Source organism: Eublepharis macularius, chromosome 1 (genome assembly GCF_028583425.1).
Source record: "Eublepharis macularius isolate TG4126 chromosome 1, MPM_Emac_v1.0, whole genome shotgun sequence".
Taxonomy (NCBI): Eukaryota; Metazoa; Chordata; class Lepidosauria; order Squamata; family Eublepharidae; genus Eublepharis; species Eublepharis macularius.
Window position 1 is genome coordinate 209230952 of NC_072790.1, and position 15373 is coordinate 209246324.

The 15373-nt window shown below is 39.6% G+C and overlaps 1 protein-coding gene across 1 annotated transcript in view; it reads right to left on the reverse strand.

The window, feature by feature from the left end:
• Positions 1-15373, reverse strand: part of NRXN1 (neurexin 1) — a 1172093-nt gene that overhangs the window by 629705 nt on the left and 527015 nt on the right. The window contains exons 8-9 of the mRNA XM_054986029.1: positions 13628-13831; positions 11023-11049 (exon numbers count right to left, since the gene is read on the reverse strand). Coding sequence (XP_054842004.1) covers positions 11023-11049; positions 13628-13831 — 231 coding nt within the window. The remainder of the gene's footprint in view (positions 1-11022; positions 11050-13627; positions 13832-15373) is intronic.

Consider the following 15373-nt stretch of genomic DNA (forward strand, 5'->3'; position numbering starts at 1 on the left):
GTGACTATTTAATGGGACCCAGCCAACCAATGGTTGTTTGGGATTCTTGTCCCTGGAAAAGGGCTCAAAAAAATTCTCAGGACTGCTGCATGGAGGGGAAGGGGTGCAAGGGCTGGGATCCAAATCTGCTCAAAATACAGCTACCACTTAGTTAGCTTGGTTCCACTTGTTCCCACGTGGACTGACCAGCTATAAATACTTCCAGAACAGGCTGCTCTCTTTGTTTGAGTAAGAGTGCTTTTAGTCTTGACCACAGGAATTTGCTTTGTCCTTCTTTGGTCCCTTTTTATCCACTATGCTTGGACCGACTACCCAGTTTCTCACTTCCACAGCCTTTGACTCTGCTGCTCCTTGGTAATGACATTGTGTTTCAAGCATTCTGTCTGTCTGTGAGTGTCACCATTCCTGCCCATGGCTCCTATTGTTGTCAGTTGAGGCCATTCTGATTGAATTTATTACTCTGCTCCAGATTCTGGCTTACAACGCACCAGCTAACTTCTCACTTCCCATTTGGTTAATCTGTCCCAGTACTCCACTCAAGCTGTAGTCCCCATCGTGCCTTCCAGGGTTGATCCCAGCACATGAAAGCAACACTGCCAGGTGCTTACTCAGACAATGGGTTGAAAGGGTGCCCCTATGGCATATTAGCATTTCCAAGGCAGTCTGCCAATCACAGTTCAAAGGCTCTATTCTGTTACAGAGTCCAAAAATAGTAGCTAGAAGACTTGATGCAATGGACTAGTGATTTTTCAATGTATTTTTAAAAGGTCATATGATATAATGTAAACCAGCATGGTGTAGTGGTTAGAGTGTCAGATTAGCATCTGGGAGACTCAGGTTCAACTTCACACTCTTTCAAGAAACTTCCTGCGTGACCTTGAGCCACTCTCTCCCAGCCTACCCTGCCTCACAAGTTTTCGTGAGGATAAAATGGAGAAGGGGAGAATGGTGCATGCTTCCATGAGCTTCTTCAAGAAGGGTGAGGTTAAAAGGTGCTAACTAAATAAGACTTTTATTTTTCACATTCTTTTCTTATTTTTCTCTTCCTTTCCTGACTCCTTTTTCCTTTGTGTCCTGGGTTAAATATTGGAAATATTTATTTTGAGTTGCAAGATGTCTTTAGTGTAATGGCATAAAGGAGGTATATAAACATAGCAAATAGCGAAATAAATATTTCACACTGCCTTTCTCCCATGTTGAGGATGTTATCATATTGTCTCCCATGTTTAAGACATTCCCATATTGGTTGGATTAATACTGAACAACATTTTGAAGCAATGGATCCAGAAGTGGTTCCGAAACTGAAGTTGTTATTTTTACGTCATTATTTTCATACCTTTACTGGGCTCTGAGAGGGGTCAGGAAGATTTCATGGCAAAAATAGCAAATACTGATTTTTAATGCACATCTTTAAGAATTAGGGCTGCCACCTGATGAATTTTAATAGATCAGTCAATTAAATGATTAATGCAACCTACAGCAATTTAAAAACTTACATTAAAAAACGATAGTTTGGGAAGGGAAAAAACTTTATTTTGGGATGGTAGCTACATCTATCACGCAAACACCATCTTAAGAGAAGCAATTAAGAAAGGGTCAAATCACAAATGATGTCAGAATTCCACGTTTAGAACTGCAGACAAAATAACGGATCCCTTAAAAGCAGCTTCCTGGAGAGAGTATTAAACAGGGCCATGGATTCTTCCCCCATACAATCTCCTTGTTACAAAAACTCCAAGGCTGCTTTAAGGTCTGCAAAAGGCAAGCACAATCCAATCAGGAACTTGGTAGGGAGTAATGGCCAGGGTCATGCCGATTGTCATTTTGGAGTCAGGAAGAAATTTTCCTCTAGGCAAGATTGGCCAGGCTGGAAGTTTTTGCCTTCCTCGGGGCATAGAGAAGGGGTCACTGAGGGAGGTGATGGAGGAGGGGAGATAGCTGTGAATTTCTTGCATTGTGCAGGGGGCTGCACTAGATGACCCTTGGGGATCCCTTCCAGCTCTATGTTTTTAGGAAGAATGTCCAACGCTCTCCTATACTACCATGCCCTCATATGGATCTAACACCCTCCCCACAACTCCAAAGTCAGATATAGTTTGACCCCAAGAGAGGCCAATTTTTTTTGTTCAATGTTTATTTTAAACCATCTGTGGATTTTGTGAGTACTTGCACTGAAAGCAAGTGTAGTGTGGGTGTTATTTTTTTAGTAGGACTAGGGTTCAAATTCCCACTCTGCTATGGAAGCTTGCTTGATGATCTTGGGCCAGTCATTTTCTTTCAGCCTAACCTACCTTACAGGGTTGTTGAGAGGATAAAATGGAGGTGGGGAGAATCATGTGCACTGACCAGAGAGCCATGGAAGAAGAGTGGGATACAAAAACACTAAATAGAGATTTAAAATAATTATTGTTGGAGAGGGGGATTTAAAAAACAAGTAATAAAAAAATTCTTCAAATTATTAAAAGTGTTAAGTCTGATTATCCTGTTAACTGACAGTGCAGTGTTGTACCCTACTAAGACTATTGACTTCAATGCTGCTTAGGACTGCACTGTAAACACTGCAGCTCTTTAACATTTGTTCACAAAAACGTCACCCACAAGACCAGTCAAATTACATATTGCTATATAACTTGGGACCTAAATAACTGTTTCACCTGTATTCACAATTTCAAACAAAAATGTTTGCTGGGGAAAAAAAGTATGTAGTCCAGAACATCATGAAACAAAAAATTCAACCCCATAGAGGTGTCCCCCACATGACGGCTGATGTATGGGGAAATGTCAGCTTTGAAGAAAGTGTAATATCATCCCCTTTTATTTTAACTGGAGAAAGTAGTGTGTGATCTTTCTCCGGTCATATGGTTCCTTTCACACCCTTTCATTTTTGGAGCAGATAGAACATTCAAAATACACATGGCAGAAATAGCTGACAATTTGCTTATTATGAAGGTTACCAAGTCATAACTGAAAGATACTCTCTTGACATTTATATTTTCAGTTCAGTTGAGAGATGTGTACCTTCGCTCTCCTGTTCCTTTTATCTGCCCTTCCTCTACAACCTGCTGTAGGAAGCAGTACTCCAGGTGGGCTACATACCATGTGGAGCGTAGGGAAGAAGCTGCTGCCACCACATTTTCTAATGCAATCCTCAACACTAACTCGACAATGGGTGTGATAAAGGGGGGAGCAATATTGGGCTTGGAGACCAACTTCAAATCATTTCTGAGGCATGAAGCTCACTGGATAATCTTGGGCCAGCCATTCATGCTCCAATTTTGTGTTTGATGAAGATACACAGGATAATCTTGAGCTCTTTGGAGATGTGCACTAACAAGTTAGAGGTGCAGGGGGATCTCTGGGTTTGTCCTGGCAACTATACCTCTTGCTATTGTTAACCATGTACTGAAAGTAACAGATTCACTTGTAAAGGTCCATACTATGTAACTATCATGTAACTAATCCCTAAATCAACAAATCTGATTTGTTAAATTTAAGAGACTCCAAAATGATTTATAGCATACTGCTAAACAGAGTTACACCCGTCTTAGTACACTGATGTTAACTGACATAGAAGAATATAGCTCTATTTAGGATTGCACTGTTAGTAGGGTTGTCAGGTTCCCTTATTCTCCCAGTGGGAGGAGGAGGAAACTGGCACTTACCCTTTTGTTCTCCTTATATGTGCATGCTCCTGGTAGGTGCGATGATGTCACTTCTGGAAGTGCTATCATTGTGCCCAGTGGCAGGCATACTGCTGCCCTTCACAGGGGCCAATCTGGGGTCCTGTGATGCACGGGAGCATGCCTGCCTCTGGGCATGATGATGTCACTTCCAGAAGTGAGGTGGCCACACCCATGGGGAGGATATTGACTGCATGCTGGCATAGGAGGTTTTTTGCCTCCTGGGCTTGTTCCCCAGGGCCTTTTCCCTTTGCTGGCCAGGTGAGTGGTGGCAGGAGGCAGAGGCTGGGAGCGGGGGATCCCCTGCCCCCACCAAGGAACAGGCAGCCCTAACTGTTAGGATCACCCAAAATGACATTTTAACAGTGTGATTTTTAGGCTGACATGGTTGCTTTCGCTTCTAGATATGATTATGTTCTAACCTTACCAAAAAAGTAAAAATCAGAGTCTGACAACAACCAACCATGAGACCCAGTTTGGTGTAGTGGTTTAAGAGTGGCGGGACTCTAATCTGGAGAACCAGGTTTGATTCCCCACTTCTCTGCTTGAAGCCAGTTGGGTGATGTTGGGTCAGTTACAGCTCTCTGGAGCTGTCTCAGCCCCACCCACCTCACTGGGTGATTGTTGTTGTGGGGATAATAATATCATACTTCGTAAACTGCTCTGAGTGTGGCATTAAGTTGTCCTGAAGGGCGGTATATAAATCGAATGTTGTTGTTGTTACCATTTGTCACTTTAAAATGATGCAAAAGTTGGATCTCAGTACAGAAAACAGAATTCATATATATTATATATATAAAAAAGATCTTTGTCTGTACACCATTAGCTCTCTTATAGATGAGTGGGTACTCACATGGAATGGAAGTCATTGTGGCACTGCAACTTCCTGTTCCTCTGAAATAGTGAGAGAGCCCCTAGGCCATGCAGGAGGAACCCATGTTGTGGTTTCTCTTTCCCTTGTTCCTGCACTGTTTCACTTTCTTACCGGTGTGCTGAGGAGCTGTAGTGTGAGCTCCTCCCATACGTCTGATGCTTCTCATTTTATCTCAGTGACTCAGGAAGGAGCAGTGAAATCACCACATGAATATCCCTGTAGGAAGCAACATGGTGCTACAATGTCAAAGAAACACAAAAGCTCCCAGCATATGGTGTCTCTTCCTATTAGCTATGAGTACTTACTAAAAACAAAACAAAAAATCCTTCTAACAGACGCTTGTTGAGACATGAGCATAATGGTAAAGAGAGGGTTAATAGGCAAAGTATCAATCAGTTTATTTTATTGGAAGAAGGAGCTGCCTGGATAACAATCCTTCAAGGATTGCTCCTTTTCAAGGAGCATAGAGAACAGATGGGGTAACTGACTGTAGCTGCTCCCAGGGATTAAAAGGGCAATCCTATGCAGAGTTACTCCATTCTATGAGTATGGGCTCAAACAGAAGTAACTCAATACAGGAAGATGGAAAGACAGCAAAAGTTTTTTGTGAGGCTAGAACAACAAAGCAGGCATTGAGAGGAATGGAGTATGTGTGTTGCTAAACCATGTTTAGCAACACACATAAATGCAACACCTAGAAAAAATCCTTGGTTTTGACTCAAACCCCTGAGTCATTAAAATTAATTAGAATTTTATAGGGGTAGCATTTCACTCTTGTACAACAAAACGTATTGTGTTCTGGTCCTTTCTTTGGTATACTTGATCTCCAACATTTGTATCCACAGATAAAGTGTTTCAGTCCAACCAAATGTGAACACTGAGCTCGTAATAGATATGGGGCACAATCTATCCTCAAATTTATTTTTGCTCCAGTCCCATTGACACAAAAAAATGGAATATACACAGACACTCCTGTATTACACAATATATTTGCATTATATGAGCCTGTGCAAGACATGTTTGTTTTGGACTGTACCTAAAAAACATTTGGACTCAGTATTGTTCTGCAAATGTCCACAGAACTATTAGGAGAGTACAAGTGACCACACACTGATTAGTCCACCTACGAGTCAATTCTCAAGACAGCATGTCATTTCATAAAGTCATATATTACCTGCATCAAAGCATGTCCACAACCAAAGTCTTGTTGGAGCTACTGACTCCATGGAAACCTCTGCTCCACTATCGCTGTGACTTCATTTAGCTCCTTCTCTATGGCAGTCCATGATCAGCTGCGTTCCAGGTGGTTCCAATGCAGTTACTTCCTAATTTCCTCCAACTCTCTCCTGAGTGACCCTACTTCCCATGAGTGCCAGTTACTGAGGGGCAGCAACAGGGAGTGGCTTGGGATTCCATGTCCCTGCTTTCAAGTCTTCTGGAGAATACTGTTGGGAAACTGTACGCTGGACTAAATGTACCATTGGATATACCAGGCCTCTACTTTTCTTTTCACCGTACCTTAAATCTACCTCACCTCTCTTCCATAAGTGCACCATTAATGCCATTTCTGTACAGGAAACATCCTATAAATGTCTGCTCACCAACTCGGGTCAGTATGCTCCCCCCCCTTCTCGTTCCATCTAATCACCAGGTTTAGTTGTCCTGTAGGCCACACTCCTTTGTTGTCATGGTAACCATGCTCTGGAATAGCTCACAAGAGAAAGTGTTACTGCTTTCTACCTTCAAGCTTTCCAAATGGCTTGTAAAACAGGTTTTTTTAAGGAAGGTCTTTGAAGCCTAAGTGAGGACATTGGGGACTTCTTCTGTTGCTATGATTATGTTTATATTTTAACAGAATTAGCCCTTATTTCTTGAATGATATGGTAGATTTTACTGGAGTTTTCTTCTTTAAATTGGTAAACTGCTTCAGGTATCAGAGAAATAAGATGCATTAAAAAAAACAAATACAAGAGACAAGGATAGGATCATAGAAGGAAGATACGGGAAAGTAAAGTTTACAGGTTACATCACTATTATCTACATTGAAGTTTTTTCTATTCGGTGCAGAAATTGTCATAATATTAGGTTTCAACGAGTAAGCAATGGTTACTCCCCTTTCTCTTCCCATAGTATTCTCATGACCAAAACAACTCTGGCATTTTCATTTGTATTATATTAGTTTATCTTTCAAATGATTTTTGAGTGATACTTGGCTATTGAAGCTGCAGATCTGCAAATATTGTAGTGCTTAATAAAAATAACAAATTGAAATACACAAGCAAATTCTCCTTTCATAGTTAGAAGTTTATAGTGAAGCTGATCTAAATGGACTCCCAACTTCTTTCCTCAAAATTTTCCTTTGTGACTTTTGATCTCAACTTTTATACTGGATCTCTATTTATGAGTTGACTTTTTGGAGGCTTTGTGTTTAATGTAATGTTTATTATCTGACATTTTATAGTTACCATGCAATAGTACACTAAAACTTTATCTGGCATTGGTTTATCCTGAATGCTTGGTTAACTGGCATTGTTCAGAGGGCAGATTTCTCTCACTCAGAGCCAAGCTACAAGTGACGCCTGACACAGGTTAGACACTTGTCAGCTTCCCTCAAGTTTTGATGGGAAATGTAGGCATCCTGGTCTTGCAGCTGTAATGGAGAGCCAAGCTGTAAAACCAGGATGCCTACATTTCCCATCAAAACTTGAGGCAACCTGGTAAGTGTCCAACCTGTGTAAGGCGTCACTTGTAGGTTGGCTCTCAGCCACCATGCATCTTAGGGTGTATGTGTGTCCTTGATGCCTCTAGTTGTTACTGGGCTTCTGACAGCCAGAGCAGCCAGCTGATATCATGCTCAGGTGCTGAAATCCTTCCTTCTCATCTGTTGTGAGCTGTCTGGAGGCAGACTTGCTGGAGGTTTCATAGGCAGCTTGTCTAACATCTGCATAAGACATCACCCATCATATCATTCCCAAAGGGGTACAGATTGATTGCTGAGGACTCCTCTGGGTAGGGAACAGAGTAGAGAAATAAGCTTGAGTGTCTAACACATTTGTTTAACTGGCAATCCCCATTCCTTAAGAGTGCCAGATAACAAGCTTTTACTGTATTTATTATTTGATAATATTTTATAACTGATTTTTTAAAATATTTGATGGCTGCCAACAATAAAATAACCCATTGATGACAACAAAGAGGAATCTCTCAAATGTGCCTCTTCTGGTAAAATGCTGCATTCAAAAGGCAATTTGGAGTTCGAATTCAAAACATCACATTCAAAGTCTGTTGGCTGAAAATCAAAATGTCAGTGAGCTCCCCCCCACTCACTTGCCAATATTTGTATAGATTCATTTTGGTTCTAGTTTAGAGAGAATCTCTTCTTCAAAGAGATGGTAGGACACTGTAACAATCAGAGTGGCATGGACCGATCACAGCAGTAAATTAATGTTGTTTCTTCTGCTTCCTTTATGCTAGGCAATACCTATGATTTATTTCAAACTTGTCACCCAGTAATAACATTTCATGGAACTTTTAATGCTTTTTGACTAATCAGCTAAATGGATGTGACAGTAATGGTAGTCACATACTTACAACCATGTGAGACGGCATATTCACATGTCAAATTAACATGCTAACGGCACGCCCATCTGGGCCACCCATTACGGGCATGAAAAAATTACAGTGAATCTTCTCACATGGTGCATCCATTCATGATGGGGCTAACCTGGAACACTTACACGAGCAAGCTGTCTACTGAGACTGCCATCACAGCTGATTCAGTCTTTACACAAAAGCAAGTATATTCAGTATATTTGCAGATTGCTTCCAAGTTTCTCTTTGCCCAAATGAAGGGATTATAGGACGGTACATCAAGAACCAAAGATATCTGTTATACCATCTGCAACTAGCTCCATAGATTAGATATACTTTTCAACGTTAATAAAGGTTGTTCTTTGCATCTATGGCTTTCTTCTATGTCTAGAATTACAGTTATGTGAACATAGAGGCCCCTTTGCAGTGAAAGAAAAGTTATTTTCCATACTTTCCCCCCTTTAAATGACCAAGATGACCCAGGGACAATTTCTGAAAACTGGAAGCAACTTTGAGTACAGTTGAATTTACTGTAGTCTTAGTATGTCTTCATTTAAAAAGTAGCTACTTATATCACTTGAGAAAGGTTAAATATACTTGTTTAAAATATAATGTATGTGATTGTTTAAAATTTAACTGCAAGTATACTTGAGATCTGAAAATTCTAATTTTAAGAATATACATATATATAGCCTTCTGCTCCAATAAGCAGTTTTCCTTTTTAGTATCTTATACAGGGAAACCTATAATTTACAGTTTAGTTGGCTATAAGAGGCAACAGTCTCCATGAATGTGTGGCATGCTTGAATCATTGACTTTCTTATAATTAGTTTCAGATTCAGAGGATTCTGAAAGCAAACAAACAAACAAGCAGAGCTTTGAGAAGACGGCTTTGGCAGAAATCCATCAAGCACTCTCCTTTACCAAATCTAGTAAATACTGTTGAAATGAACCCGGACTGTACATTTAGTACATGGAAATTCAAGGCATGGCCCAGCCAAAGTTAATCACTCAAGTTCAATATAATTGAAGATGATTACAGAAAATAACTGAGTGCATACTGAAATCTCTCCTATTGAACTGGGGAAAAATTCCACTAAATTGGATGGGTGTTAAAAGCACTTAATTTTGCTTCAATTGAGCTAGTTTATTTGGTGTAATATTGATGTATGACATCCATATTGTTCAATAAGTTATGCATGCTTTTCTTTAAAATACCCCCACACTGCCCAAAATGAAACTAGAATCTGTTGTACTTACAATGGAAAATCTGAGAGCTCCAAAGACTCTATATAAAATCACAGTCCATCATCCTCTTTCAGAACATAGCATCTTAATCCAAATAATATCAAAAAAGGTTGAAAAGTTATCATCAGTTCATGATGCATGACATACAACCATTCAGTATACGAGATCTTTAATGATCAGTGTGTAAAAGAAACCATCACACATAACCTCATAGGCCAGAAAAGCATTCTCAAATAAATACCCCTTTATATTCCTATAGTAATCCTTCAGCAACATATACTTGGCAGTATTTATTTTCAACTGGGAATAAATATTTCTCTTAGTTTGGGAGAATTACCCTAATAAATCAATATACAGGAAAACAGTACATGGTGGTCTTGATAAAAAGCTCCTTAGGACTCAGAAGAACACATGGAAACTTGTTTGTTCTACAGTTGCCCCATTCTTTTCTATGAATGGTGGAATGTTCCGTGTACACTATGGCTATTTCCACGCACGTTGAATAATGCACTTTCAATGCACTTTTGTAATCCTTTAGAAGTGGATTTTTTGTTCCACACATGGAAAATCAGTTTCAAATGTTCACTAAAGAGTATTGAATTATCCAACGTGTGTGGAAGCAGCCTATGTGGTGCAACTGGACAATCGCCAAACAGAAAATGAATGGGACAATCCTATGCACAGGCCAGTTTCCGCATATGTGTAAGAAATGCAATCCACAGTATTGGGGCAAGAGAATATTAACACATACTGGAGGATGGAGTTTGGTAAGAGTTTTTTAGAGAGGCAGGCTAAAATACTCTAAATAAATAAAGGTGACATCTGAATTTTTGGAGTGTATTTTATGGGTTTTTATATCTGGCTTTTTGGCTACTGCTTGTGTATTGAAGATGGTATAGTGAGGCCAAAAGAAGTGCTAGAGAACAAATGATGATGTCGTGGTTGGAGTGTTGGACTGGGATATAGAAGACCCAAGTTCAAATCCCCACTGTGCCATGGAAACTTGCTGGGTGCCCTTGGGCCAGTCACACACTCACAACCTAACTTACTTCACAGGGTTGTTGTGAGGATAAAATGGATAAGGAGAAATTGTTGTAACTCACTTTGGATTCCCTTTGGGGAGAAAAGAGAGGGATAAATGAGGTAAACAAATAATACATAATTACTTATTTGCAAAAAACATTTCACACTACTATCACTGCTAAAATGTTTCATGAACGGTATACACATTGTCAAAAACAATGGTCACAGAATGAAACAATGGAAGGAGAATGAAAGGAGTCCCTGTACAGAAGGCAGAAGTATATGCTTCACTTAAATCAGATTGGTCTGAAGATTGGCAGTGCCTTCCTCCTTTTTTCTTGGCAGAAATCTTTAGACTGTAGGCTTCCTGCAGAAATTCCTGAATTGCTTTACTGAGGAGGAATCCCCAAATTTGCCCTGACTTTTGTTTTATGTAAACTACAGTGTATGTGTGAGGATTTCTTTTCACAAACATGTAGTTAGCTGTGTCCTTTCAAATGCAAGTAATAAACTATGAAACAACGATACACACATTTTAATCTAAAGTTTGCAAAATATTGCATAATGGAGGAATAATAAGTTTAAAAATTTTGAATTGGCACTTACTGGAATTACAGTTAATCCTGATACAGTCTAGATGGGGAAGAATAGATGAGAAATGAAAATTTATCCTTCAAAGTAATAGCTGCAGACATCCAATAAAATCACAGTCCACCCTTCCGGGGACAGACACATGCAAACATGGCCACTATGTGTTGTTATTCTTTCTGTATTGTAGAACGCAGATATACGGTGATAAAACTTTATAAATAGAAGTGATAGTATAGGGTAAAAAAAGTATGGCCAATTTCAAACAAAGCTACATGGTGACAAATCTAAGTGGGGAAAAAGCTTGTGGGAAACTGTTCCAGATGTTGGATTTTAGTCGGCTGCCACTTTCTCCCCCATGTATGAAAGAACAGATTGCTATTCATTTTCATTCTAAAGTGCTCCGTCACAATGGGGAATAGAGCAAACCATGCCAAAAACCACATGTTCTGGACCACAGTTAATACCTCAAACGAGGATACAATTGTCAATGCATACAAATATCCCAAGCAACAGTATTTTTAAATTATCTCTCAATGTTTAGAATATTCTTAGATCCACTTAAGTCATTGGATAAATATCCGGAAAATGATTCCATCATTACATCTAGAAATGTTTCTTTAAATTGGAAATTATAGGGAATCATTACTAGTTTCTTTTTTATGCTTTCCCCTTTTCCTCACTATCATAATTATCATGACTTCTAACAAGGGAGAGAAGTTTTCATTTAATTCCTATGGTATTTGGGAAAAAAGGAAGACTGCCTTGTACTACATTTCATATGTGCAAATAAAAAGTTGATGCTCAGATTAGGAGTATTTTCACTTTTAAAGGCCCTTGAAGATCACCAATAATATATATACACATGTATTTAAATTTGTTAAAAAAACAACTTAGATTTTGTTTCCATGTAGCTGAGTTTGTCATGTGTCGTCAACCGCATCAGAAAAGTGGTAACAAACAGCCAAGGAACATCAACTACATGCCTCATTCTACAGAAAGCTTTCTTGAAGAGCCCCCTCCTGCCCGCACTATCATGCAGCCATTGGTCTGTTGAAACAATGCATCTGACTGCAATTATTTTAAATTTTCACTAGAGGGCTCTATGTGAAGCCAACGAAGACTGGAAGTTCCCTATTTGATACACGTGTGAATTCCCTACTCCAAAATCTAATTAACAGCATCAAAATTCATTGACCTTGCTTTCCTCAAAAATGAATGTTGAATATATTCATCTAGTGGACTACTTTTTGGCAATTTTAAAAGTGAAATTACCTCATAGCTAGTTTTGAATAAGCTGTACAAAAGGTCTTGAAAATAAACACACAAGAGGGAAGCTGTTCTGGTAAACCTGCATTAGGTTTCTTCGTGAATGTCAACCTTGATCATTTATAATTGCTATGTAAACCTAGGAAAGCATTATTTTATTTCTGTAGAAGAGCTTATGTTGTTTGTGTTCACATGGCTGTTTGCCGAGGGCCGCAGACTTTGGGCATTGAAGGGTTGTGTTATTTGTGACACAAAAAAAACCACTATGAAGTTTGTGTTTTAAAAATAAAGAAAAAGAAAGATACAGAGGAGAAGAAAGAGAAGAAGTGGGGAGCGGGGGAGACAAATAGGGATGGATTTGATTGTGTAGAATGCCAGGCCGCTATAAAAAGAAGACCAAAGTAAATAAGTAACAATTCTGTAACAATTCTGTAAGAATTCTGTAAGAATTTTGTAATTCTTACAAAAGTTTAAAGATAAAATTCCCTACTTGCATATACTTAGTTGGTGTATTATGCTCAATTGCAGTATTAATAAGGTTTAGAGGTCACCAGTTCTAACATTAAAAGTTCATTCTGATGACACACCAGAAATCAAACAGAGCAAAATAAGACTGCTTATATGAACAGTTTACTAATAGACACACACATATACAACCATTCATATACACACAAATCACAACTTTAAATTTGTTCTGCTGATGTGATTAAGTTGCTCAGGTAAATAAGTTTTTTTATGTCAGCTGCCAGAGTATTATCTGAACTCACTCTCCTAGGAACCTAATCCAGCACTCAATAGGTGCTCTGATCTAGATCTGAAATGCCACTTGGCAACAGTTTTGCCACCAATTTCATAGTTGGGAGCAGCTTTGTACCTACGATGCAGAGGTACGAGCAGAACTTCCCCAGCATTGAAACAGAGATAACACATGCTTGTTCTTCTATGTGCACAAGGAGTAAATGGATAGGGATACATAACTATGCTACGTAAGAGAGCACACTGAAATGTCCACATCTAATCCCAATGGTTGTGTGTGAATTATGAACCATCAGCTCCTCAAGTGATGTCTCTGACAAGCTGGTCTTCTCTTTTTAGCACTGCCCACAATTTAAAATCAAATATGGTGTGTTATGGCGGAGTATGCAAAGATTTTTTTTTAACAAAATAAAATAAACAAATAATGGACTTTTAAAAGATATATAATGCATATACGTATATATGCACACAGGTTACATATATATGTCATTTCATTTTTCAGTGGCAGACAGGCTGTTGAATAGATGTTTGCAGGCAAAGATAAAGAAGAATGGCCAAAATGTTAATTCAGGGTGGGGACGGGGTGGGGGGATGTTACCTAGGTTGACTGTTAGCTTAACTCGTCCTGCATCCAGTTCTAAACGCAGCGTGTCAGCAGATTCTCTAGAAGTCGTGGCCATTAAAATGCCATAAGCCCGCTGAGACCTGAACCGTAATGACACGTCTTCTGCTTCAGTGTGCATCACCACGGGGAGTTGTATTTTCATAAACATGCTTCCATCGTAGCTTAGAACTGTTGCCTCTGAAAACATACAAGCAGAAATATTAAAAGAGGGTTACAAGTGTGGACTTTTACATGTCAAAGGGTGCATAGTGAATGCAAATCCCACATTAGAATCGGTTAAACTGGCTCTCCAGGGTCTCAGGCACTGGTCTTTCTCTAGGCTTGCAATTTACCTGCTGGGGCAGGAGATCTTCCCCCCGCCCCAACTCCTATTGCCTACTCTGGTGGTCGGTAGGAGAAAAAAATCATTTGTCTGCATGATGGCATTTTGTCATTTCTGGGGAAAATCCAGAATTGCTGTCAGTGTTCTAGGAATCACAATTCCTCGGTTGGCATAACATTACTTCCAGGTAAGTACTTCCTGGAAGGGATGTAATGCCATCAGCTGATGCATTCCCAGTGCCCATGCTCCCCCAGACTTCTGCCAGTTTCCAGCTGCTGTCTGGCACTTATCTTTCACTGTAGCTGTGCTCACAAGCTATAGTAATTGCATGTATAATCCATATGCAGTGTACACTTTATTTTTCTTTATATATATGTTGAGTCTCAAATTACATTTAGTGCACGTACAGTTGAATACTTGATTGAAACCACACATTTATCCCGGTACTGGCCCCCAATTTCATTTGTAAAGTGAATGTGTGTTGGCTCTTTCTTACAAACAGATGTATGCACATACATGGAGAATGTATGAACATTCACTGTAACATGTGAATAGGGCTATTGCCTACTACCTGATCCTTTTAACTGGAGATGCCGGGAATTGAACCTGGAACCTTCTGCATCCCAAGCTGCTCAGCCATAGACATTCTCCGTGCATTGGTCTGCTGTTGATCTGATATAATAGATCACTAGCATGACAAACGTCCTATTTTTGCTGCCTGTCTGGGACTGCAACAACAGTAAGACAGATCGCAGAGTGTTTGGTGTGGAGCGACGTAAGTTCTGCAGGCTTTTGTTAGGATCAGCTGAAAACAACATCTAGAGAAGAAGGTTGTTTATTTCGATTATTTTGAAACTCAAGGCACTCATGGTGTGAGCCTGTGTGATTAGTTGCAACAGGTCTGCACAACTCAGTGAAGTTCCCTACTTTGCCCTGTTGATCCAGACTTGCAGCTGGATGCATTTTTTTCATGGAGGAGATGGATGTTTGGTGCCAAATAAGCTTTTGTTTAAGTTAGCTCATGGTGTTTCATCAAGAGTGTGAATGGGATTGATCCAAACTTCCTCTAAGGAAACCTCCTCCATAGGATTGCAAAGAAGCTGGGAGAAAAATGTCACTTTAATAGAGGGTTCATGAGTTGTTATTTGCCAGGTGGCATTATATCATTCCGTGCCATGAAATGCTTCAGCTGCCCAATTCCTCTATTAAAAAGACAGGGCATTTATCTTTTTCTTCTTTTTCTTGTCTGTTGGCAGCCCTGTTCCTCCAGCCTAAGGAGCCTTCCTTCAACTTCAGTAACCTTTTCAATGGAGGAAGAGACATCCGAGTTGGAGGAAAGCTCCTTAGGCTGGCAGAAGCCTTCACTCGTGGCTCAGTGGAGTGGTAGGATATGTTAT